This window comes from Sitophilus oryzae, unplaced genomic scaffold (assembly GCF_002938485.1).
Source record: "Sitophilus oryzae breed Bouriz unplaced genomic scaffold, Soryzae_2.0 scaffold_357_pilon_pilon, whole genome shotgun sequence".
NCBI classification, from domain to species: domain Eukaryota; kingdom Metazoa; phylum Arthropoda; class Insecta; order Coleoptera; family Curculionidae; genus Sitophilus; species Sitophilus oryzae.
In genome coordinates, this window is record NW_022146926.1 from 1,109,437 (window position 1) to 1,137,316 (window position 27,880).

A 27,880-nucleotide genomic window follows, 5' to 3' on the forward strand; every position below is an offset into this window, starting at 1 on the left:
AGTTTCAAAAGTGGTCAATGTTCAGTATTGATTTTGTCTCACCCTGTATAACTTTTCGGGACAAATTTTAATTTGGTTTAACATACATGGTTACTGTAATTAAATATCAAGCTATACAGGGTAAATTTAGGTAGCTGTTATTGCAATTTATTTATTCGTTATTTTTTTAAAATTTACAGACCTAATTTTTTTTTGCTTAAGAACTTTTTTTTAAGAAATATAAAATCTTTCTAAATAAATAATAAAAGTACCTAAATAATATGATTAATTAATCTAGAATTGTTATCACACATGACCAATAATTGTGTATTAAACAAAATCTGTTTCAAACAATAATTAATTGTTTCTACGTATATCCATAATTAATCTAAGCGGATGCCGGTGTTACGCCTCTGAAGTTTGTTGTTAATAGAAAGAACAAAATATTAATTCCAACCTTACGTTTTGGTAGCATAATGGGAATACAATCTGAGCTGGCTGCAGGATTGTCTGTCTGGTCAGCTCGCTCGTCGATCGTTTCCGATTTTTGGCGGTAAAATGACCAGTTTTCGAGTTTTAAACGTGTTGCTCCTTGTATGTGCCTTTGGTTTATCAGTGGTCGTTTCCAAAAAATGTAAGTCAATTTATTTTTATTATAATTTTAATCCGATTTATTATTTAAATTTATTTGTATCTTTTAAAATTATTAATAATAAGGGAGAAATTATTTTATTTATATTCTTTAGAAATAATTATCTTTATTATAATTATTATATTGTTGAAAAAAAAAATGCAATTATCCACATATATTTGTACAATAAAAGATGCTATTAATAGTGAAATAAACAAGTAAATTTATTTATGTTTAATAAATAAATCATAAGAGATATTTTAATGTACAACAATGCATTTTAATGTTTTGTAATTTTATATGTGTTTTTTAATGTAATCAGTTATAGAAAGATGATATACATACCCATACACCCACATTTGTTTTTAAATTGGTATCCTGTCAACAAACCATTTATTATAGACGATATACAAAGGACAAAAATGCAGTTGTACAAATTATTTTTTTGTTAATAAAGATACCAATATTATTATAGAAGACAATTTCCTTGTAGAAATAGCCATTATGGGTTTTTAAAAATGTATTCAGTCCATTATAGAATGGTATATGCAGGTTTGGCATTTTTTACCATATTTTGAATGAACATGGTTCTTCCTTATTTTATCTGGTTTTCTATATTTAGCTGTATTTTTTATTCTTTTAAGAGATAGGAAGATACTTTGTTTCTTTCTTTCAATATCAGTAATTAACTAATATCGATTTAAAATATTTTTAAATATGGATTTTACGATAAAATTTCGTTTAAAAGCCTGATGTATGTAAGTATATGTTGATAGCTTTGTTTTAATTAGTAATAATTATATTGTTTCTCTCAGCACGTCTGATAAATGTATACCTTTTTTTACATGTATAGAAAGATACCTATGATAACAAAGACAAATACCCTATGATCGAAAAAGAAAACGGCGTCTATTTGGCTTAGAAATGAACGATCTTCAGATCATAGCCATGGCTGAGGCTCTTTTTTTTGATAATATTGTATATCTGCATAAAGCAACATGACTTTTATGTTAAATCATAGTAGGTTCGTACTAAAAATACTGTGTTCATAAAAAAGCGGTGTCAAGATAGCTTAGAAAAACGATTGATAACATTTACCATATAATTTTACATGACAACGATCTTCATATCCAAACGAACTCTGACGCGGTATTTTTCGATCCCATTGCATCTAGAACCTCTATATCTACATGTTCTGTTTTTATCTGTTTTCTTTTTGAATAAAACAATTTGATTTTTAATAATTAATTAACCAGCGTTACAAATTTCTTTTAATTGCTTTTGACACGCAAAAAGATTATTATTATTAAAATTGCATATTAAATAAAAAATATCTTAAAAACATATAAAATATCTTAAACGAACCCCTACAATAATCACTGATACATTTTTGTACAAAAGCATTGCATTAAGAAGTTATATATAGAACTAATAAATTATATTTGATTTGTGTATATAGGTACATATTAAAATCTAAAAATTCCAAGTAATTACCCTAACGCAACATTCAACATTATAAACAAATTAAATTTAATATTGTGATCACCTTGTTATGTCCGTATATATTATCAATACAATATCAATCGCTTTCAATTATAGCTTTCAATAAATAGGGAGGTACCTATTGTCAATGACGTCATTGGTTTTAGTATTTAGACTAACATACTAATAGCTTTTCATTTATGTACTAATTGTTACAAATAATTAACCGAAACTATTGGTCTTGAACGAAAAAGAATTTCCTTCAAATTAAAATTACAAATTAGACTTAGATTACACTGTGCCAAATACCATATGATAGAAAAAACGACGTCAAAGAGGACTGGGGAATGACGGTAATAACTTTGGCGACGTCAATCTCTAGATGTCATTTACTAAAAATTTACATAAAACTTGTCAAAAATTTATACTAATCAAAGAAAGATTAAAAAAAGGATTTTTAATCTTTATATAAAATTACATATTTAAATATAAAAATAAATTAAGGCTTCTTAAGGCTAACATACAAAAAAATAATATAGATTCTGATGAACTAAATATTTTAACTTTTTAAAAGTTGTTTGAAAGATTTAAAATAATACATTGAATTTAACAATATTTAAGAGAAAAATTACTGTAACATGATACATGAAAATATTGAATTATTTTATAGGAAATAACAACGTAAATACGAACAACGAAAAACAACAATTCATGAAATTAAATTCAGCGAAAAAAACTGAAAAATAGAACTGTGGATAAATTAACAATGGCATGAAATTTTACAATATGTCTATTAGTCCATAACAAATCTAAAATAATAAATTTAAATTTACATCTCTGCATCTTACATAAAATAGGAAATTTTTGGTTTAATTACTTCAAAGTGTCAGTTGATAAGATGGACGCAGAAATTTATATTGTTGGTAATTATAAAATAATAATTAATAAGTTTAGAATGGAGAATAGCGCAGCTATTACCTTATCTGCACAAATTGTGTAACAAGCCGGATTCTGAACTCCATTGAAACTCTGTTTAAAAAAAATTGCCAAGACTTGTCATCTGACTGCCAGCAGGTGTACCAAAACAGGCGTGGCGGCCAATAAATCCGGGATTTTCTCGGAAATCTCGGACGTCTGGCAAACTGCGAGACTACAACTGGTTTTTGAGCATTGCAGTCAAATTCGTTAATAATCCGGCAAATAATGTAATGACATAGACATTAATGTCTGTCAAATGATAGAATAATGACGGTTACAGTCGTTGACTGTCATTTTAACTTAAAACTACATTGTAGTTTCTGTCATTTTTTAGATCTTGACTACCAAAATCGTCCCATTTCTTGCTGGATTGGACTTTAGTTCAACTTAAACTAATAAGATGAGTGCATAAAAGAATATAAGTCTGTATCTACATTATAAACACTTTAAACTGTGTTGCAACATAACAAACAACCAATTTAAAGATATTAGTATGAGTAAAAATATACATACTGCAATAATAGAGATAATATAGATTAGTTAGATTGTCATAACCTTAGATTGAGGTCCTAACCTAGTGTAAACTGTGTTAAATAATATCCCAATACAAAAATTAAAAATTAAATAGAAAAAAATAATTAAAAATACTAATTAATTTTTTGTTTGGCTTTATAGAATGATGCCATATCTATAGATCAAATCCAGTTATGTATATCTATTTTTTGTTTCAGTTAGATTATGTTTAGTCGATGGGAAAGGTGAATACAAAAAATCAGCCAGGTTTTGTCCCAAACTTGATGAGGCCGATAGCAAAGTTGAATGTATCATAGCTTTAGACAGGTATGTAATTTTTTATACTATTTTTTCAATAGACAGAAGATTAATTAGGTATAATATGTTACCCGAGAGTCTTAAATTTCTAACGGTACTTTTGGATTTTGAATATCCGTATTAGCTTAACTATGATACCGGGTGCGTCTCAAAAGTGGCTCACCCCTATAACTTTTTTTTTTCAGATAAAACGACGAGACTTGGTACTTTGGAATATGACATGAATTAGGATTGATTGACATACTCAATTATTTTCGGTCACACTCCCCGTTTCACTGGAAATGACTACAACTTATTTTGATTTCTTTGATTTGACATTCTGAATAGAATGACATATCATATGTCGACTTTTGACATTTTCGCATATGGTTTATTTGGCACTTTGAAGCGAAGTGCCAAGCGAAGTTGCCATTTTGAGAAATGCCAAGTCTGTGGTATCAAATTATTCATAAAAAAATGTTTTTTCCAAATATGAGCCACACTGGTTCCATTTGAAAAAAAATGAGATATGATTAAAAATACGATTTGATCATCTTTTAACCTATTAGACGATCAAATATATTTTTCCAAGGCTCCGTGACTAAAAATTAGTGTTTTTAACACAGCCATGGCACTCTATATTGAAATTTAAAATACAATTTGTTTTTGAGCGAATAGGTCAAAAGTTGACATATGATATGTCGTTCGATTCAGAGTGTCATTTTCTATCGAATAAAGTAAACAAAATACCGAGGCGAGGGTGCCATTTAAAAATCAAAAGTTGTAGTCATTTCCGGTGAAACAGGAAGTGACCGAAAACGATTGAATACGTCAATCAATCCTAATTTATGTCATATACTAACATACCAAATCTCGTTTTTTTATCTGAAAAAATAAAAAAGTTATAGGGGGTGAGCCACTTTTGGGACGCACCCGGTATAATAAAATTATTATTCTGCCAGATGAATTAATTAACTGTTTTTTTTGTGATTCTCTCAGACTAGATTGTTTAAGAAGGATTCATAAAGGCACAGCAGATTTTGGGGTATTTACGCCAGAAGATTTAGTAGCAGCTACAAATTCACAAATAGATTTATTGGTAACAAACGAACTAAGATATTTTAAAGGTGAGTAAATAAACAAATTAGTAGAACCATAATTTCATGCATGGTTTATTCTACGAATTACTAAGTCTTAATATTTTTCTCGGCATTATTCAAATAATACATCAACATTTTACATACTGGATTTTTCATTGTCAATAATTAACTGATGGACATAAATTTTAAAATTACAATCTATACTATCCTTAAGTGACTGACTACTGATTAATCACCATCCTGCTCAAACCACTCAACGTAAGAAGCTCAATTTTGGCATACAGGTTGATTCTAGGGTGTAGAGGTTCGATAAGAAGGGATTTTTCGAAATTCCAGTTCCAAACCACCCCTCAAATTTTACAATATTTTTTATTTAAAAAACGGTCAAATTTCCGGAAAAAACCTTAAACACGTATATTTTATTTTGTTTTTTTACATATTTTAAGATTTTTTAAAAATGTATACAGGGTGTTTCGAAAAATCTGGTCATTGATTAATCACGATCCTGCTTAAAGCGCTTGACGTAAAAAGCTGATTTTTGGAAAACAGATTGACTTTAGGGTGTAGAGGTTCGATAAGAAGGGATTTTTCGAAACTCGAATTCCAAGGGGGTGAAACTATCCCTCAAATATTAAAATATGTTTTATTTAAATACCGGTGAGTTTTTCGGAAAAACTCTTAAACATGTATATTTTATTTTGTTGTTTTACATATTTTAAGATTTTTTATAAATTTATACAGGGTGTTTCATAAAATATGACCAGTGAGTAATCACGATTCTGCTTAAACTGCTTGACGTTTAAAGCCGATTTTTGGCAAACGGATTGACTGTGGGTGTAGAGGTTCAATAAGGAGGGTTTTCTAAAATTTATAAATGTGTTGTCATTCATAAAATATGACCATATACAGAGTTGGCAAGCTATGGCCTTGGGTGCCGATTTTCGTGTGTACGAAGAGCACAGTCAATACGTTCAGAACAATATGATGTACTGGATAAAAAAAGGACAGCAAGTATTTTTCCAAACCATCCAAGACTGTTTCTTATCGATATATAAAAGAACATTGATACAAATTTTAAAAAACAGACTTCAAATTTTATTAAAATTTCTTTTAAACTGTCTTTTAAAACAAATATTAAATGCGTATTTTAATATTACGAGTATATTAAAAATATTATTTAATTTCTATATAGATATTAAAACATTAATAATTGTTACAAAAATTGACAAAAGAAGCAATCAAATATTATCTCTAGCATTACCTCCATACAGAAGTTCGAAATGAAGATAAATTTAAAAATAGACAACAATGAAACATTTAGTTACATATAAATTATTTATTTTATATTTTTAAGAAATATTATCACACGTACCTAGGTTCATAAAAATTACAAATGGTACATTATATATTGTATTTTGTAATTTTGTTGTAAAAATAGAGACATTAAATTAAAATAAGTGATTGAACGTGTAGTAATATTGTTTTTAATAGTTTTTACATGGTTTTAAAGGCATTAGTAGTTTAATGATCACTGATAAATTTATATTTGGCAAACTTTTACAAATTCGTTATTAGAATATTAACAAATAAAAGGCATTTAGCACATACGTATGGCTAAAAAAAATAAAATTAAAGTGTAGCTATCGAGTGACTGAAATTAATGAATGAAATTAGAATCGAATGACATCATATGTCGACTTTTGACATATTCGCTCAAAAACAAATTGAATTTTAAATTTTAATCTAGAGTGGCATGGATGTATTATAAACACTAATTTTAAATCAAGGAGCCTTGGAAAAATAGATTTGATCCTCTAATGTTTTTAGTGTCTTGGTTAAAAGATGCCCAAAATCGTATTTTTAATCATATCTCAATTTTTTCAAATGGAACGAGGGTGACTCATTAGCATATTTGGAAAAAGCATTTTTTTACAAATAATTTGATACCACACACTTTCAAAACAAATTATTATTATAATCAGCATGTTACAATTTGAAATAAACCATATGCGAAAATGTCAAAAGTTGATATATATATCTGTCTTCTATTCAGAGTGCCATTTTCTATCGAATAAAGTAAAAAATACCGAGAGTGCCATTTAAAAACCAAAATTTATAGTAATTTCCCGTGAAACCGGAAATGACGGAAAACAATTGAATACGTCAATCAATCCTAATTTATGTCATATACTAACATACCAAATCTCGTTGTTTTATCTGAAAAACTAAAAAAGTTATAGGGGTGAGCCACTTTTGAGACGCGCCCGGTATATCATAACTTTTATCAAATTTCTCTTGTTCGCAGAATGTAGATGTCAATTACCAAAAAGAGAAAACACGGCCTAGAGAAAAAGCCTAGAAAAAAATCTTTAAAATGATTTCTAACATCCACTTTTTAAAATGTTTCTTTTTCTAGTAATGAATAATATCTTCTTATTCTTCTATGCTAAAGTAACCAGAATGTAAAATATACGTTGCAAGACACTTGCTACTATAGTATATGTATGGTTGTCACCAGAGAGGTATATCCAATTATAATGAATTACAGTAACCACAAATACGCATTCAAAATAATATTTTAACATGCACTTTTCTTCTGCGAAACCCATTCTAACGATTTATTGCAAAATTCCATGTTTCACATTTAAAAATATACTTTTTTAGTATTTAAGCAAACTTGAAATAAATATAATTACATATATAAATATTCTGTTTCAGATAATAAATTTGAATATGAGATAGTCGCTGTTATTTCCAATCGGTCAAATATAAAAAGTAAACATGATCTCAGACATAAGAAATACTGTCATCCGGGATACGGCTACGAAGCTGATTGGACTAGAATTCTATCAAACGTAAATATCATATATGATCGAGAGAAAAAAACGTTGTCAGAGGCGGCAGTGAACTGAGAATCGTTGATAATTTTGGCGAGGTTAAGCCTTAGAGATTCGATTATCATCGATTGTCATTCCCCAATTCCCCAGCCGTTTTTGATGCAGTTTTTTTTGTTCAAAATTATTTATATTTCGTATTTTTTATGATATTTTTCTACTTTAGTATTTTGAAGCTTCAGTTGTAACACCTCGATGCGATCAATACCTTACGATTACTGAAAACAGGATTAAAGCATCTTCCATGTTCTTTGGAGCAGCTTGCAAAGCTGGGCCATGGGTCAACAATCCTTTATTGGATACGGAGATGAGTAAGTTTGGATTTTATTTTTTTTATTATACAGGGTCCGGCAATAGTGCGTCGGGCATCTGTAGCTCCCAGAATAAAAAAAAACTTGAGAATTTTGTTTAAATGCAAACCTAAATTATGTACCAGGATATATTTTAGGAAAATATTTTATCTTCTATAGGGTGGCTCAAAAAATATAATACAATAGAGTATTTCAAAATTTTTAACGGCTTTGCAGATATTCGCGGTTCCACAGTAATTTTTTATCAAAGCCACCCAATTTATATTTTTCTCTGGTATTTTACCATTGAAAGCACCATATGGAATAATACTGCGTGAGGTATCTGCGAAACTATATAGCATATTAAAATATTTTCCTGAAATACATCCTGGTACATACTTTAGGTTAGCATAAAATTATATACAGAGTATATACAGTATATAAAAGTATATAAAAGTATATACAGAGTGTCCCAGCAATAAGTGCAAGTATTTTATTTTTTATTTTTTTGAAAATTCGGAATTTTTTGAAAATTTTTTTGGAAATTTTGTATTTAAAAAAAATAATTTCCTGATAATATGGCAACATAGGTAGTAGATTAAATTTACAAGCAAAAAAATCCAGAAAAGATCCAGTGGTTCTCAAAATTTTAGCAAAAAATATTTTTTTTTTGGAGATTTTCAAAGTAAAATTACTCCGTTATTTCGGACTTATTTGAAAAACGATAAAGAGAAAATATGTTTCTTTCATCGAGATCTACCACCCTTTAAAATACTTGCACTTATTTCTGGGACACCCTGTATATTAGCAGTGGCGCCTCGTGAGTTCCGAGAGGAGATTGGCATGTACAGTCTCTACAAAAAAAACTTATTTACTATTTTTAATGCATAAAGTTTATCCTAATTTTTATTATAGAAATGGCGTCAATGTTTGATCGTATTAAAGTGTAACATAAAAATAACATTCTTCTTCCGTCTTATATATCGTGTCTCAAACCTGTTCTAGATAGCTTTTGTAAAATTCGAGAATATTCTAGACTCTGATATACAAGGGTACATCCATAAGTGCTGGCCATAAAGGGGGAGTTCAATAAGTTACTGTCGTTACTGATAGTTTCATGCGGAGCATCTTCGTTATTAATTTGAAGCTCTAGGAGGTTGAAACTTTTTATTGAGGGTTTTGGGAGATTTGTCCCGGCGCCCCCAGACGCGGTGTTGCCACGTCTTCCTATTTTTCCTTAAATCTAGGGAAACGTAAATCTGGCAACACCGCGCGTTCGCAGTTTTTGTAACAAGGCAACATTCGGACAATGACCGAAAATACAATTTTCCTGTGAATTGAAATCACAACTCCCACTGTCAGCATTCTCTCGTTAGGGAAACTTTACATAAATAAAGTTATAATTTATTTATCAACGAAGTTCAGATTTTGTTCCGATTTTAGAGCTCACTTTTTGGGAATTTCGAAAGACTTGTATTTGGTATATAAAAAATTTGAGAATATTAAAAATCCAAAATCTATTTATGAATTAGTAATAATTAATAAATAAAATAAACTAAAATAGGTGCCCGTGGGCGTAGAGGTACAGGCTCTCCTCTACCAATCTCAAGGTAGTGGGTTCGAATCCCACACCCGGCGTTCCATCAGCCGACTATTTTTATTAAAATAAAAATAGTTTGTGTGCCTAGGTCGACTCAGCCTTAAATGAGTCACAATCCTGAGGTAATAATAGGCGGTTGAAGCGTAGTGCTAGTCCATAGACTTTAGACTGAGCATCTCATTCATAAATAGCTGAAACATGCGGTCAGACAATGTCTTGTTATTGTTGTGTTATTGTTTTAGGTTATAACGAGTGCGACACGAGCGATAGATAGGTTGTCTCTGTCGTAACGGTCGTTCCCTGACGACTCTGCCGAGAAACACAACACTGTCTTTCGTTTCTCAAGTACACCTGAACCACGGCATATAAATCACACGGTAGGCTAACTCTACCCAGATCCCATAGTTTAAAATTTCTATAAAATTTGACCTTGAAAACACCATTATGGGTGCCGAGTCAGGGCCGGATTAAAACGTATCAAAAGATTTCCGAGAAAATAAACTTTTGCTAGACAGGGTCGTATTAAAAAAATACTGTAATTGACTGAAACTGAATTTTATTTACACAATACTTTTATCTAAACAAATGAATCGTTAACCGCGCATACTTCAAAAAGTAAAATGAAAAAAATCAATTAAACATTTAACTTTAGAGAATAGACAATCAAAATTAAAAAACATGCCAGGAGTCCAGGAGTTACAAACAAGAATTAAAGAGATACCCAATAAATTATCTATTGAACAATCTAAAGAGGCCACGTACAAATTATGTCCATCAATAGACATAGCAAATTTTGTTAATATTCAAATTGCACAAATTAACAAATCAGCTAAAGGAAGAAAAGTAACTGATGAATTTAAATATAAACGTTTGGCTATATTTTTAAAAGCCAAGCCGTCAAAAAAAATTGAGCCGTCAAATTTGACTTGAAAACTTGACAAGAAATTTGATTTTCTTAACTATTTTCTCTCTTATTTTCTTGTCTTTTGTTTTAGAACGAAAATACCCTAACTTATGCCAGTTGTGCGACTCGAGCAAGTGCTCGACGCAGGACAAGTACTGGGGCAGAAGAGGCTCCTTATTCTGTCTCACCGATGGTGCTGGCGAAATAAGCTGGGCTCGGCTGGACGACGTCCGACAACATTTCGGTTTGACACCCGGTGGACAGGAAGAAAGTCCAGCGAATTACAGCCTGCTCTGTCCCGACAACACTATAATGCCATTGAATACGTCAAATCCTTGCGTTTGGGTGGTCAAACCATGGCCCGTGGTTGCAAGTCATGGGTATGTAAATATAAACTTACTTAAATTCTTGTTCATTTTGAATTGCTAATTTCTGTTGACTTTTTTAATATAACACTAAAATGTATTAGGTGTCTCTATACAGGATGAGTGATAAATAAGTGCGAATATTTTAGGGGTGGTGTAAAAAATATGTTGAAAATCGTACATTTTCTTTTAAATTTTCCTGTATATTTTAGAAAACTTTCTAGAACTGCCTGTCCGCCGCAAATTTTCCCACGGTATCTACATAATATATTAAATGCTAATGTTTATCTTTGTCGTCTCTACTGAGGTAACGACTTGCTCTAGAAAGTTGCTTTTTTTACTAAAAGATAGCTAATTGGCTCTTCTAAAAACTGTCGTCGCCGGATTTTTTGTTTTTCATTTAATTAAAAAAAATAAAAAGTATTTTTTTTTCCTGATGTCGTGGCGGATGCGCCAGGCTTCAACTTAGTAATTTTATAATCTCCGATATTATCATGGTTAGGACACTAAAAGGGATGCAAATACAAAAAAAAATGGTGGCTCTCATTTATTTTTTTAAATAAAAAAGTTATAGGGGTGAGTCACTTTTGAGACGCGCCCGGTATATTTAGAATTCTTTCAGATGTAGGGACATGTTGCATCAATGATAGTTATTTTTGTGGTTATTTTTAAATAAACACTCATTATGTTAAAATAAATTCTACATAATTTAGCAAACGGTATTTTCTACCTGCAAAATTAAATATTGATATTTGGTTTCTTTTAATTTTTAACTTTATTTTCGTGCCAAAGTTAAATAATGATATTTAATTTTTTAGGTGTAGTTTTACCTGCACGAGAAAAAATGCTAATGCTTTATTATTGTTTTTATAAAAATAATATATTAGTTTTAAAATATATTTTTTGCCATTGTGTAATTTAGTCGATCCTGTTTCATTTTTAGATTTCTTTTAATTTCCTAGATTTCTTTATTATAATAATATAATAGATCTAAAAGCCTAAAAGGATCATGGCTTGATTGGTTATCTTTCTCCATTTCTTTCTGTCTTTCGCCTTTATTCTCAACCCATCCACTCTTAAGCTACACGTACACTGGTGCGATCACGGCCGCGATCACGATCACGATCAGGGCAGCGATAACATGAGCGATCATTCTAGCACACACCAACGCGTTCACGTTCACCGCCGTACCTATATGTAGTGCGCCATCCTATTCCATCAGTGGGGTCGCGATCACGCGATCAAACTCGACAAGTTGAATCTGATCGCCACCGCAGAATAGAACGCCGCCAGGCCGCTTCACTTCAGTTATACTCGGTGCCCGATATAATTGCTTTATTCTTCATTTGTTCTTCTGGTCCATATGTTGTCTATCTTCTTTCCTCCAAAAATCTTCCTCAGTATTTTTCTTTCCCAAATCTCAAGCCTCGAACTTTCCGTTGCATTGAACGTCCATGTTTCACGTGCATACAGCACAATTGGTCGTATCAGTGTATTTAAACTTCTAGAGATGTTCTTACTCTTAATAATTTTCTGTAGTGCGCTAACAGATCTATTTCCTGCCAGTATTCTTGCCACAATTTCTTGAGTTACATTTGGTTTTCTTAAAAATACGGCTCCTAGATATGTCGTTGTATCTACTTCCTCAAACTTGTGTCGTTTCCCTCTCTCAGAATCCCTCTCTTTATTATAAGAAAAAATAATATCTAATAATGTTTTAATCTTAAATATGTTTGTTTTTTATCTACTTAGAAATCAAGCTGCCGAAGTCCAGAAGATCATCTCGACATTAAATCACGAAGATCATAATTCCTGGAAGTCCAGCTTGCTGAACTTACTGGAATTCACCTATTTCAACGTGGCAACTTTAGACTCTATGTTATCAGTTGAAGAGTTCTTTCATAATGCAAAAGGTAGTCTTTACATTAAGAGGTTGTATCGAATTTTTTGATACTTGAAATATAATACTTTAGGTTTCCTCAATGCCAATAGTTTCTCAGGGTGCCATCCACCCAGAACAATTCGCATCTGTACCACATCGAATATCGAGACTACCAAATGCTCGTGGCTTAGAGAATCCGCTGCTGTATATGGAATAGAGCCAGATTTAGATTGCTTGAAGGCAGATAACAAGACGCATTGCATGCTGGCTATCAACGATAAAGTTGCCGATATTGTGTTTGTACCTTCGGATTTAGTTCATACAGCAAAAAGGTATGTGTATTTTATCTACATCAGTGAGTTAAGAAACTCTTAACTCACGAATTTTCATTACCGCACTCCTTGTTTAGATGACTACCAAAGAGAAAAAAAAATATTTTGTAAAACATTTATTTTGCACTAAATACCTACTAAATACTAATAAACTGTTCTATTGATAATAATTTTAAAAACATGAAAACTTATTTATTATAAATGTTAATGATACAGTTTGAACAATCTTTCAAATAAATGCCTGACGAAGCATATATATTCCATCTTGCTGGAAGCAATCCAGAAATAGCTCTGAATGCCTCTTCTTCATTGTCAGAGGGAATACCTTCCGAATCGCTCATTTTTTAAACTAGTGACATCAATATTATTTACTGTCATATTGACATTGCCATGCATGGTGTTATTTGAACAAAGGTATTAAGGTAATTGTCTTTTAGGATAGGTATATAGTTAAGTACAATAGTTTTTAAAATTCATTATGTGTTTTTATAGTTAGACCTATATAAAATATTGTACAATACACGCGAGTTAACTCCATTAAGATATTTATGTGGTTACACGCATATCTTAATGATGCTGTCAATGAGGTTATATACAGGGAGACGCTATGAGCATTTAAAGTGCTTGCGAAAAATGGTAACACTAGGCGTGGCTTAAGCCAGCACCAATATGGCGGCATTAGCAGGGCCGGATTACAGAAACTTCTTTGAAATATTTTATGTTACACAATATGACCTCAACTTTTTTAAATAAAAAATTAATTAATCAAAATAACTACAAAACCTACAATTTTTTCAAAAATATAAATTACAAGATTAATTTTAATGACTATATACTATGTATATTTAAGGAGGAAACACAAAAAAATGATACACATTAAATAAATTAAATTTTATCGCTCTCTAAATAACACTGTTTTGTTGCTAGTATGTCTTAAACTAATTGCCTTGTTTTTATTGATGTATCTAACAATAATAACCTTAACATTTTTAAAAAAAATTAGAAAAAAAGCGGAAAATAATTAAACATGATTACTGGTTTAGCATAATTAACATTTTGATAATCATTAAAATTTAGAAATCTTACGAAATGATTATTTATTTGAGATATTTTATTGAGATGTTCTGTCAAAACAGCTATCAGAAAAATGTTTCGAGCATAGAACACTACCTGATGTAGCTTGCCAGTTTCTCCTGTTCACAAACTTCACCCAAGCTTCTCGACGGATGGGATTTTTGAAACCTAAAAATCAGATTTAATATAATATTTATTTGATAAAAATTTTCTAAAGAGAGCAAAATTTATATACTACGTACTAAATTTAAAATGTTCTGATATAAAATTTTATTAAAATAATAAATGTTTATCAATAAATATAAGTCGTTAAGACTTTATCTGCAAAAAGTAAATTTACTTTGTTGATTTTATAATATTTATCTAAAAATTAAAGCTATACTATATAAAGTTTGTACATAGTATATGCTAGCAGATGCGAAAAAGGAATGTAAATAAATGTTTAAGTACAAAATCTTATTGTAAAAATAGAAAAATAAACCGTAGTTAAAAGAAAACTTTTAAATTTGGCCTAGCAAAATACTCTTTCCTGTCAAAAAAAGTATATGTAGTAAAAATAACAGATATTGTTTTTTTTACAAGAGTATTTTTTTTAAGAATTTATTTTACAAGAATAGAAGTCGAGGCATGTTTTAATTACTTAATTGCCTCTAACAAAGTATTAAATAACTAAACACTTTATCAATATAGAAACACTTAATAGAGAACAACGGCATACGGTCGAATCGGCCTACAAACACGTAAACGTTTACGTACGCATGCGCATTCCCTATATTTTCTATTTTTTATACACGTAAAAGATTCTTTACGTCTACGTATACGTGCCAGGAGCGGCCGACTCGACCGTATGCCGTTGTTCTCTAATATTTAATTAATAAACGCATAACTAGTTAAATGGAAAATACGAAAATAATTTAATCAGGTCCTGTATTATGTTTACACTTACCTGTGAAATGCAATTTCAGTGGATTTCTTCCTCTCTACACGTTGTCGACTGCAACAACTACTTACAACCCACGAAGACATGTTCAGAAAGTCCAAATATTCAAATAAAAACACAAAAATAGTCTTGGAAAATTAAAAAAACACTCGCAGCAACGCACTTAACCTCAAAAACTGAACTGTCAGAATTGCCAGTACCAATATGGCGTAACTGGGTACATTTCTCGATAGCTTATGTCGCCTCCCCCCTTATAACCTCATTGGATGCTGTTAACTCACTCGTATCGTATACAGGGTGTTTCAAAACAAACGCGAAAAACTTCAGGGGGTGATTCCTTGTTAAAAATAAAGGGTAGTTTGCTTTATAAACGTTGGGTCAAAAGTCAACCATTAGGGAGATATCGCGGTACAAAGATGGCGGAAAAATAATGTTTTTAATTTTTATCTTGAAAACGAAAAGCGATAGACTAATGAAATTTTATGAAAGCATTACTGTTAGGAAAACACACTTTCTGGTAATTTTTTAACTTTTTTAAAATGAGTGAAAGGGGTTGAAATAAACTACCCCTATCATTCTTGTTAACGAAATTTAAAGAAAAATATTATCAAACACATGCAAGAAAATTAATTTGGATAGTTTAGTTTATTTAGAAACTGTTTTATCTCTTGTGTGTTTTTATAAAAGTCACCGATTTGAAATTAAAAATAAAATGTAAAGCATTACCATGTCAGGACAAAAAACATTTTTAGATAAAGAATCTAGTAGGTTAGGTTAGGTTAGGTTGTCACTTTTTAGGATGTTTCTAATATTATTTTATTTGACATTACTCTACTGCAATACGTTATTATCTTACGATCAATTAATTATTCCGAAGCCTTTTTTCTTTATCTAAAAATGTTTTCTGCCCTGACATGTAATGCTTTACATTTTATTTTTTAATTTCAAATCGGTGACTTTTATCAAAAAAAAACACAAGAGATAAAAAAGTTTCTAAATAAATTGAACTATCCAAATTAACTTTTTTGCATGTGTTTGATACGATTTTTCTTTAAATTTCGTTAACAAGAATGATAGGGGTAGTTTATTTCAACCCCTTCCACTCATTTTAAAAAAGTGAAAAAATTACCAGAAAGTTTTTTTTCATAACAGTAATGCTTCCATAAAATTTCATTAGTCTATCTCTTTTCGTTTTCAAGATAAAAAATAAAAACATTGTTTTTCCGCCATCTATGTACTGCGATATCTTCCTAATTATTGACTTTTGACCCAACGTTTATAAAGCAAACTACCCTTTATTTTTAACAAGGAATCACCCCCTGAAGTTTTTCGCATTTGTTTTGAAACACCCTGTGTATCTATTACAATATTAAAATAAAATTCCTCTATTGAGAGTGTTCCTTTTACGATTAACTTCCTCTAAAAGAAAGCTATAAAAAAAACAGCAAAAATAGAAATAGGTAATAATATGTAAGGTATTCTCCTATTTATTTATTTTTTGTTACCTGTTTGGCATTTTAAATGATTAAAAAACGGTAGACATACATTAGTAGCATCATAAATGCATTCCTACATTTTAAATTCAATGAAAAATAGATAAATCTCAGACAAAATGTGATAAATTCAGTCATAAATACCTATAAATTAGATTTATTATATTTTTTCTGCACGAGTAACTAAAATTTATTATGAACTTATGAAAAGTAACCATGACTCTTAGATTAAAACAGCTTTATTTGTTAATATTTTTATATGCACTAATATAATTATTATGTTATAATTAATAACGATAATTTTAGAGACTATAATTTAAAAACCATATTCTACGAAACAGTACAAGATAGTGATAAGTACATCGTCGTTCCTGTTACAAGAAAAGACACGAACATAAAAAGTATAAGGGAACTAAGAGGAACAAAAGCTTGCTTCCCAGTGTATGATGGCGTTGCATGGAATACCGTGGTACAAACTCTTCAAGAATACCATTTAATAGGTACTTTCCATTATTACTTAATAAGAAAACTGTAAATTTGTATTTATCGAAATGATTTTAGGTCCATGTTCAGTCAATAACGAAATGGCCAACTTCTTTGGGCCATCTTGCGTGCCCAACATACCCAAAAATGCGTCTGAACATCTATGGAAGTCTTGCCAGGATGACTTCAAAGGTGACATTGGTGCTTTGCACTGTCTTACTAGTGGAGTGGGTGATGTGGCCTTTGTTTCAAGAAATTCTCTAAAGGAATTTGTTTTAAGTAAGTATACATACATAGCCAAAATTATTGCATATATCGTTTAAAAATATACGGAAAGGAATTTAAAGAATCTTTGATAATCTGTAATAAACATTTTTTTGTTAAAATGGATGTGGTAAACAATGTTTATCGTTCAGACCTAATATTATTTCAAATTCTTGCACATTTCGATGTGTGGTCTCTTGGGTTTCAGAAGAAATTTGACCATTGTTTTGGTCTTAAAATGCCTAGAAACATTATTTCACAGTTTAATAGAGTCAGAATAGTAACACTGTCTCAACAGGGCTACCGGCAAGTTGCAATAGCTGAAACTGTAGGAGTTAATCAAAGCGATGTTTCGCGAATATTAAAAAAAATCAGGGAGACAAACGAGGTTACAGACCGGCCTGGAAGAGGTAGAAAGAGAGTTACTACTGATGTGCAAGACTGTCAAATATCCCTAATTGCACCACGCAATCCCCTGTTTTCTAGTACTGCTATTAAAAATGAGTTAGCTCGCCTTGAAGGAGTAAATGTTTCAAGAAAGACATAGCAAGAAGACTCCATGACAGAGAGACATTTAAGGAGGCCTCTACGTGTTCCGAAGATTATTTTACAGCATAAAATTACGCGACTACAATGGGCTGAGGAGATGAAACTAAATGGACCTAATTGGAATTTCGTCATGTATAGTGATGAAACAAGAATAGGCCTAGTGTCAGACTCGCGACGAACTTTGGTCTGGAGAGTATCTGGAAGACTAGCACGCTTGAATGCAGCTCTTGTTTTTATTGATTGCACAATGACAGGTGCTTCATATCTTAGAGACGTTTTAGAGCTTTGAATAAGAAGACTAAGGAAGGAGCATATCAAAAATCTTAGGTACACCGCGATGGGCCTCAAATATGGCCGACTTAAATTCCGGTTTATCAGTGTCGTTCTAATTTTATTTAAAAAATGTAAAACTATGATGTAGGGTAGACGTGGGGTAGACTCAATAATTTGTTGTTTTATTTTACGTTGTGAATAAATATTGGTAGTTATTAAAATTGTTATAAAAATATATAATTCTATTAAAAATAGATAAGTTATAATAAGTATTTATTAACACAAACATCCGATACGCTACTGAAGCAGGTAAGTCAAATTAACGTATCTAAATTCTTTGACATCTAATCTTTGACAAGTAATAAATAAAAGCTAAAATGCAAGAAAAATATATAATTTAGTTAATTTAAGTGAATTTCATAAATGATCGGTTTACTACACGTATGTATATTCTTTAGTCACTTACTAGCGAAAAGTTGTTCCATTATTTCACTCAATTTTGCCGAGATCTACCGCACGCTACACAACCAACTATTTTAGAGTCTTTTTCGATAAATCGCGATAGTGTCACTGTTAATTTAAGTGCTGCCACAATTTCCATCTAGATTTACTACCTTTATACAACTATCAGTAGTAGAATAAATAATAAATAACATAAAATAAGCTCGGTAAAGACTGACAAATCCACAAAATTTCAAATCAAATTCAAATGTGTCAAATGAATCGTCAAACAGAACTGTCAAGGATCCCCACCCTAGAGTGCTTTTATAGCGCTTTTTCCGTTCACCATGCATGAATACATGGATAGCATTATGCTCCTTCCTTAGTCTTCTTATTCAAAGTTTTAGAGCCTATTGTGCGTCCATTTCGAGGGACAGTGGGGGATGAATTTGTTTACATGGACGATAATGCTCCTCCCCATCGCACTTTAGCGGTTCGCGAATTTTGTAAGGAAAAGGGTATAAGGGAGGAAAACTGTTGTGGCCACCGATGTCTCCAGATATTAATGTGATCGAGCATGTTTGGGACATACTAAAACGCCATATTGCCAAAAAGAATGATCCCCCCGTATCTTAAATGAATTGAAAATTGCTGCGCGCGAAACAAGAGAAGCCATTCCTCAACATCTTCTGGACAACTTAATTGAGAGTATGTCACGTCGTCTCAGAGCTTGCATTGAGGCTCGAGGAGGCAATACAGACTATTAGTTGTGAGAAATAATAGACCTTTCCCGTTAATCGAAAACAGCGGTCATAATGCGCGCGCATGAAGTTAAGTTTGCTAGACTGAAAGATCGTAGGTCCTAGCTTGTTGCATGTGGCTTGTCATCCGTATTTATTATGTATTTATCAATTTTGTTTTGTTTTGAAGATAAAGTTTGGTTAGAGTTTTCTTCGAACATTATTTCTTGGTTTTTATATTTGTTTTATTATTTTGCGTACGCTTTACAGTTTTAGTGCATTTAAAATGTGGACCAATCACATTTAAAAACCTCATACTTTATGTATAGTTTTTATGTCAAGTCCACATTTATGCATACAAGAATGTCATTGTTCTTGTGAAGTTGGGTGAGTATTTGACTATTATTTTTTAACATTAATAATAAAATAAATTATATATTTCTTTTAGTTCATCCCAGTCTTCCCATCATTTGCTGGGTTTAGAATTTTATTTGCAAGACATTATATTAAGAGTAGAATATGAAACTCCCGAGCACATTGCTTCAACATCCCAAGATATGATATAGAATAAGCCACGTGGGACAAAAGTAATTCCTGAAGATGCAAGGTATCTCACATTCCAAAAACCTACAAATATTTTGAGAAGGAAGGCCCCCGTTGTAACAAAAATTGCTATTCATAGCACTTCTGCGATGTTGAATGAAGATACAGATGATTTGCCCACAAAATTACAGAAATTAGAGAGAAGAGAACCTTTTTAAAAGATTGATAAGGGCATACCTTTATCTTTTTTTATTTCTACAGAGAAGACCAGTAAGTGCTTTTGCAGGTTTTTATACTTCACTTTTGACCTTTCAAAATTATACTTATTTTTTATATCATATATCGTTTTATTAATTATGCTAATAATATTACAGTATTCAAGTTATGAAATATATGTGTTGAGTAAAACTATTTATATTTCCAGATCCAGAAATTACTATTTTTGGTCAACAAAATAGGGGAGGGAAAGATTTTGCTAATGATGATATGCCAGTTAATCTACCCATATTAAATACTATCACTAGAAATATTTTAATTAGCTGCCCTCCACAAGGGAACCATTTTCATGAATTTTCGTTTGGTGAAGCTCTACAACTGGAAAGGCGCACACTACAAGGAGATAATGGCAAATATGGTGGTGTATTTAAGAAAAAATCATGAAATAATGCTAGTAATATATATTTAGATTTTTGACAAAATGTTTTATTTTATATATTATTTATTTTTATTATAGTATACAGTGTGTCCCCCGATCGTCTTTATAAGAGGAGAGACTTTATTATTGACATTTTGAGAAAAATACATTCTTCATTAAAAGTTTTGCTCATTTTAAAATGATTAATGCCGTTTATGCTTTTCTAAATTTCTATACCGTTTTGAGTAAATTTAAAAAACTATATTAAATATAGTTGAATTTTTTAAAAAAATTCTAAAAATGAAAACGATTTTCTATCGTATTATAATTTCAATTTCATTCCTTCATAGATGGTTATTATTAATTCTGATTAACGTCATATTTTTTGCTGTAGTAAAGTATCATCACCCTTTCTCTAGCATTGAACTAAATAATCTTGTGCTTCTTTAACATTTTAAAACAGCAAAAAATATAACGTTAATTAAAATTCTACCAAAGAATGAAAACGAAATTGTATTAACTTAGAAACAGGTTTTTTTAGGACTTACGGATAAATTACATGTTTTTTTTAATTTTCTCTAAAACGTTATGGAAACTTGGAAAAGTCTAAACGGGAGTTACCACTATAGCACAAGCAAAATTTTTCATGAAGAGAAGATCTCCCTAAAGATTAATTTTCTTAATGGTTGTAAAGTTTGTTAAAAGAGCACACACAGTACAAATTTAATTAATAAAACTTAACAAGCTTATTGGTAATCTAGAAGCTAAAATTTTGAATGCCTTAATTCTTCTAATCGCTCTTTCCACATGTATTCTTTCATGTGCAATTTTCCTGATAAATTCCACGTCATTGTCTTGAAACTGCATACCAGTAACTTTCAATGTTGAGCTTGATACCAATATGCTCTAAAATACTGTTTATTTCAAAATCTTTATCAGCTAATATAATGTCCCCTGCATTTAATTTGCCTTTTTCTATCTTTATTTTTAATAAATATAAAAAAACACTATTCAATGATCTTTTTATCCAATATAGATCCTAAAAACCAATGAAAGATGTTAACATCATCAAACCTAATAGCATACCATAATTAATATATACATTATTAAATTATTGCTCTGGATTAATCATAATAATTAGTCCTTTATATAATCATAATAATTAGTCCTTTTTCTTCAAAATATATTGGTATTGGTGCACTGCACCAATAGGTCCTTTTTCTGATTTGAAAATATAAATATTGTTAACAATATTTTACTTATATTTTATGACTCCTAACACCTGTATTATAATTTATTTCATTATCATTGTGTTCTCAATTAAAAATTTAGATTTATATATCACCTGATTTAATCGGGTAATCAAGTATTCTTTGTTTTGGAAGTTATTTTTTTGATGTTTTACTGGTTTCTATATTTTGTACAGCTTCATTGGCTTCTGCGTTATTATACAGATATAAACGTGGTATGCAATGGGGTTTTAGTTATGTCCTTGTTGAAAAATGAAATAAATCTCCTCTAAAATGACGCCAGCAAACCTAAAACAAAGTTTTGTTGATGTAAGTTACAAGTATGCTATACAGTCTGGGAAATATATACTCTTATCTTGTCGCTTATTGCTTGTGAATCTGTTTTCAAAATGTAGTCCATATATTTCTCCGAGTTCCTTTTGGAATGAAAAATATACTGTCAGTACATCGCTTGGTCGAATTGGAGCAACCGACTATACAACTACGCATTGTGAACTGAAATTTGCCCTAATACAATAATTTACGGATTGAGCAGAAGAACAAAGACAATTTTCAATAAATTTTATATAAATAACAAAAATTGAAAACAAAATAAGTAGGGTTATACCATAAATCCTACAGACATAAGTTACGACATCCGTGCTCCGTCATTTCTTTAGATACATTTCTTTTTATCCCTAGCCTTTAAAGACTCCGTTTATAACCAGATTTGAACGGCGCCAAATCTGTCCGCGCATTATGACCGCTGAAAATCCGATTAACGGGAAAGGTCTATTAAAATTGTTTTCAATATTTTCTGTTTGAAATGAAATTTGTTTTTGTTGATTTTCACTCATTATGAAATAAAATTATAATAGCAGCCTAGTTGCACTTAGATTTTTAATTTTATATTAGTTAGTCGTGTAGTAAGCCAATATGTCCAAAAATATAAAAAGAATCATATTAGATCCAAAATAAAATAAAAATATCGTTATATGCAATAATTTAGGCCATGTGTATATGTCATAAAATGGTAAAAAAAAATCATAGCCATCTTCATTTCATAGCGATTTTGACGCTGTTTTTTTTTCGATCATACGGTACTATTCTATTATATTTTTAGCTCAAAATGCTGAAAGTCCAAGATTTAGAGTTACTATCGACAATTTTAACGTGATTTGTCAAGATAAGAATAAACCTTGTCATTTGAGTTGGGCACCACTTGGACAGGGTATGGTACGAGCAAATAGCTCTGATATGTGGCTAAAGGACACTCTAAACGTGTTCATGCAACTTGATGGACTGTTTGGTAAAAACTACAAAGATGTCACCAGTTCATTCACAATGTTTGGAAGGTAAATACAGGGTGGTCCGAATTGTATTCCGGAAACTTCGGCAGTATATTCTACAGATAAAAATAAGTAAAAAGTTCGTATAAATGTATCTTCTAAACTGTTTAGTTTCGGAGATACAGGGTGTAGAAGTTTCATTTTTATTTCGATTTTTTCTAAATAATTTCTGAAGTAACATCAATATTTGGATGAAAATTGGTGTCTGGGAGTTTTTTGACATGAGAAATTTGATTTTGATGTCAATATGACTCCTACTTGTAGAGGGCGCCACCTACATATTTTTTAACTGGTTTGAAGAGTAATAACTTTTCGTCCGTACCTGTATAAAACTACTAAGTATAAAAATATACATTTACGACGTTTTCCACGTGAAAAAGGTCTCTTGGTAAAAATCGCTACGAGTAATGGTTTTCGAGATATTTGGAATCGAAATTATCAACACCTGTCATCATTGACATAAATTAAACATGTTGACTAAATAGTTATTAGACTGAAATCATAAATTTGAAATGTTTTTGTGCTAAAAGTTCAACAGAAACTGTTTTATTGTCATTTTTTACAGAAAAATTTATAAATAATTTAAAAAAATAAAAATTTCCCAAATTTATTATTTCAGTGAAATAACTATCTATATTCAACGTGTTTATTTTTCGTCAATAATGACATGTATTGACTATTTCAATTCTAAATATCTCGAGAACGGTTGCTCGTAGCGATTTTTACAAAGAGATATTTTTTACGTAAAAAGTCACACAGATGATATTTTTTCACTCGGTAATTTTATACAGGTACGGACAAAAAGTTATTGCGCTTCAAAACAGTCAAAACACATGTAGGTGGCGCCCTCTACTAGTAGGAGTCATATTGACATCAAAATGAAATTTCTCATGTCAAAAAACTCCCAGACACCAATTTTCATCCAAATATTGATGTCACTTCAGAAATTATTTAGGAAAAATCGAAATAAAAATGAAACTTCTACACCCTGTATCTCTGAAACTAAGCATTTTAGGACATACCTTTATATGAACTTTTTTACTTATTTTTATCTGCAGAATATGCTTCCGAAGTTTCCGGAATACAGTTCGGACCACCCTGTATAGTGATGTCATGCCATTTTTTTTATTTTTTTAGTCTTTAGGTGTCTAGTCACAATAAGTTAATAAAATAATGTTAAAATTTTATTAAATAGAGCCGACTTATTTCTAAAATGAAATATACAGGGTGTCTCAATATTCCATGGACATAGAACTGCTATGAATTTTTGAAATCAAAATAAGTTTATTAGACACAATTTACCTCTATAGTAGGTATAGTCTGTAAAACGAATAACTTTGAATTTGACAGTTCCCGCGGGCTTTTCTAGTGTTAATTTTATTAGGTTAGCAACTTGCGGCAACGCTGACGCAATGCCGTCTCTAATAGAACAGCCTCAGCGCGAGATTTATGACGTCACGCTAGTTAAATACTACGGATTAATAAATATGTTGTAGAATACATGGAAAACATAATTATTCCTTGATATAGTTTACATGAAATATACATAATATACAGTTAATAAATACAATATATATATATATACCTATTTATAGTAATAAATACTTTGGCAGATAAACTATGAACAATACAAATGCAGCAAATATTTTACAATATGGCTGAAATCGTACTCCATAGTCAATGTAGATAGTTTTTGTGTTAAGAATAATAATTTAAAAAAATATGTGGTCATCTTTTGACAAGTTTATATTAGTTCATTAATTGCAGTAAACATTATACTATATAAATAAATTTTGTGAATGCAAATAATAATATTGATAATACCACCATTGACGTCGTTGATTCTGTGAAATTTTTAGGCCTTGTTGTGGACAACTATTTAAAGTGGGATTTGCACATCGATGCTTTAGCTAAAAAATTAAGTTCTGCCTGTTTCGCACTTAGATCAGTTGCTAATGTGCTTAATTTGTCAACATCTAGGACAGTCTATTATGCCCTTGAGTCGCATCTCCGATACGCAATTTCCATTCTGGTGCGATCAATTTGAGCGTATCTTCAAATTACAAAAGAGAGATGTGCGATATTCACTCGAGGCTAACCAGTCGTGCCTCACTGCCGGGACTTGTTTAAAGATATAAAATATTAACTCTTCTCTTATTCATACTGAACTGTCTGCCTAGTTCGCAAGCACGTATCGAGTATTTCTCTGGGCCAGTTCATGGCTATCCAATTAGGGAAACGCAGAAAGCATATGATGTATTCTCCAACCCCTCACTCTGGAAAGTTAGTAAAGAGTTCCATATTGTACAATGCAAAAAAAATGCACAATCATCTGCCATCTGAAATTAATTCCATTTCATCCCTTCCTGCATTTCGCAGAGCCTTGAGATCATATTACTGAGAAAGCCTTTTACACGGTTAACGATTTGCCATTAATCTAGGGTTCTAAATTTAACACACATTCACCAAATTTAAGAAATGGTTTTCTATCCATTTAAATTTAGTAGCTGACATTATATACAGTTGTTTATTTACATGTATGTTTATATTTTATTTATATTTAATTAAATAAATTTTTGACAATGTACAATTTCTATAATCGTATAAAGTATTGTTTTAGTTTTGTATGTTGGCTGTTAGTTTTATATGTTTTTCTATTGTTAAGTGAAGTTTTGTATATTTTTTATATTCTTTTTTTTAAGCTTTGTCAACAAAATTGTAAAATTTTTTTATGACAATAAAGCAATTTCTTATCTTAATACATCACTATTAGTAGATATTGAATGTTTTTTGTTAAATTAAATCGATTTTCAAACCCCAAAATTTAAAATATACTTTACATTTTACCCATTATCTTATGTACTACCTATTCATTATTTGTATATTGTAAAACATTTGCTGCATTTGTATGGTTCATAGTTTATTTGCCAAAGTATTTATTACAATAAATAGGTATATATTATATTGTATTTATTAACTGTGTATTATGTATATTTCATGTAAACTATATCACTTTTAAAATACAAACCAAAAATACGAGGAATAATTATGTTTTCCGTGTATTCTACAACATATTTATTAGTCCGTAGTATCTAACTAGCGTGACGTCATAAATCTCGCTCCGTGGCTGTTCTATTAGAGACGGCATTGGTCTAATATTTAGAAATGTCAAAAGCTGATGACATTTTACTTTTGTCAATTATGACATTTCGTGTTGATTTTTGCAACAAGAGGAAGAACTGTCACTTGTTTTATTATTTTCCTTTTCTATTTCACGAAAGTAAAAAGAGTTACCTACCTGATTCGTTCAGGCACTCAATTTAAAGAATATCAGTAACTTTTTTGATAGAGGGATTTTATATTTGTCATGTTGGTAAAAAATAACGGTCAAAATTCAAAGTTATTCATTTTATAGACTATAGTAGTTCTATCTCCATGGAATACTGGGTCATCCTGTATATAGGAATAAAGTATAAAGTTGAATATTCTCTACAGATACGATGGCGTATCAGATGTTCTGTTCCATGATGCCACAGCGAAACTACGAGAAGTTCCTACAGTAAAAAACACTGATCAAATGGATCTACCATACGATTCCATACTAAGTAAACAACAGATTTGTCTCTCTTCAAGCAATAAGCCTTTTGTCCTAATAAGTCTTCTGATCTTTTTACTCTCTTTAAAATTACTCATTTGAATAGATTAATTATATTTAAAATGCTTTACAGGGTGTTTCTTAATGACATGCTAATATTTAAGGAGGTGATTCTTGGACCTAGTTTTTTTCTTAGAAAAAACTTCATATGAATATATAATATGTCTTAAACATCTTAACTTTTTAGATACAGGGTAGTAATTTTTTTTTCTTGCATGCATCAAAATTCTTGTTTTGATATACAAAAAAAAATGTTTCGTTTCTTAATTTCCTTCCAGCCGATGCAGAAATGCTTTCCACACAAGAGTAACAGTTAACTTAATATAGGCCAGTGCAAATAATTTTGAATTTGCAAAAATTTTTAGAAAGCTGCGACCATTGAAAATAGTTAGCCTTAGTAACCCTTATTAACATACTAAAAGTCCCCATTTGTCCGATGTGTGCGTCATCAAAAAAAATCGGCCGCCATCTTGAATTTTGGTACTTTTTGGGAAAAAATGTAAATAACTCGAAAACGGTGCGTTATAGCGAAAAACTTCAAGAGGTAAAAATTAAAGAGAATAAAAAACTCTATCAGAATCAATAAAGAATAGTTTATTATCCTAACGCAGTGACGTACAATTTTTTTTTTGAAAATCGAGCAATTTTTAAAAGGAATCACCGAAATGCAAATTACTATTTTTCTAAGCTTATTAACAAATAACATGGATATTTAGCATCAATTTAACTGAAATACAGTCCTTGTGACATTTTCAAGAAATATTTATTGGTGGTTTAAAAATATTTCAAAATTAACAAAAATTGTCAAAGCTATCCTTTACTCAATACATGTGTGCTAATAATGTGCGAAAGCAGCCTCCACCTTGTTCCGGTCGGGGCTATTTGCACTTAAACCAAGGTTTTTTTGTTACCATTTTGTGAACAACTCGTTTTTGAAAATACAGTGACAGTTTGAAAAATTAGGCT

The 27,880-nt window shown here is 30.6% G+C and overlaps 1 protein-coding gene and 2 long non-coding RNA genes across 3 annotated transcripts; 2 read left to right on the plus strand and 1 right to left on the minus strand.

Annotated features, from left to right (window-relative positions):
* Positions 1-443: 443 nt before the first annotated feature.
* LOC115884758 (transferrin) lies at positions 444-27,050 on the plus strand. The gene is made up of 12 exons (XM_030903428.1): positions 444-613; positions 3,802-3,910; positions 4,880-5,007; positions 7,699-7,835; positions 8,041-8,185; positions 10,760-11,048; positions 12,786-12,946; positions 13,007-13,247; positions 17,061-17,254; positions 17,316-17,516; positions 23,034-23,265; positions 26,755-27,050. The coding sequence occupies exons 1-12, from the start codon at positions 538-540 to the stop codon at positions 26,954-26,956; spliced, it is 2,115 nt and encodes a 704-aa protein (XP_030759288.1). The 5' UTR covers positions 444-537; the 3' UTR covers positions 26,957-27,050.
* On the plus strand, positions 19,686-20,698 carry LOC115884759. The gene is made up of 3 exons (XR_004050612.1): positions 19,686-19,891; positions 19,953-20,317; positions 20,472-20,698. It is a non-coding gene; the product is annotated as an uncharacterized LOC115884759 (long non-coding RNA).
* Positions 20,780-22,536, minus strand: LOC115884760. Its single transcript, XR_004050613.1, has 3 exons — positions 22,281-22,536; positions 21,768-22,219; positions 20,780-21,720 (listed from the first exon to the last, which is right to left on the minus strand). It is a non-coding gene; the product is annotated as an uncharacterized LOC115884760 (long non-coding RNA).
* Positions 27,051-27,880: the final 830 nt, after the last annotated feature.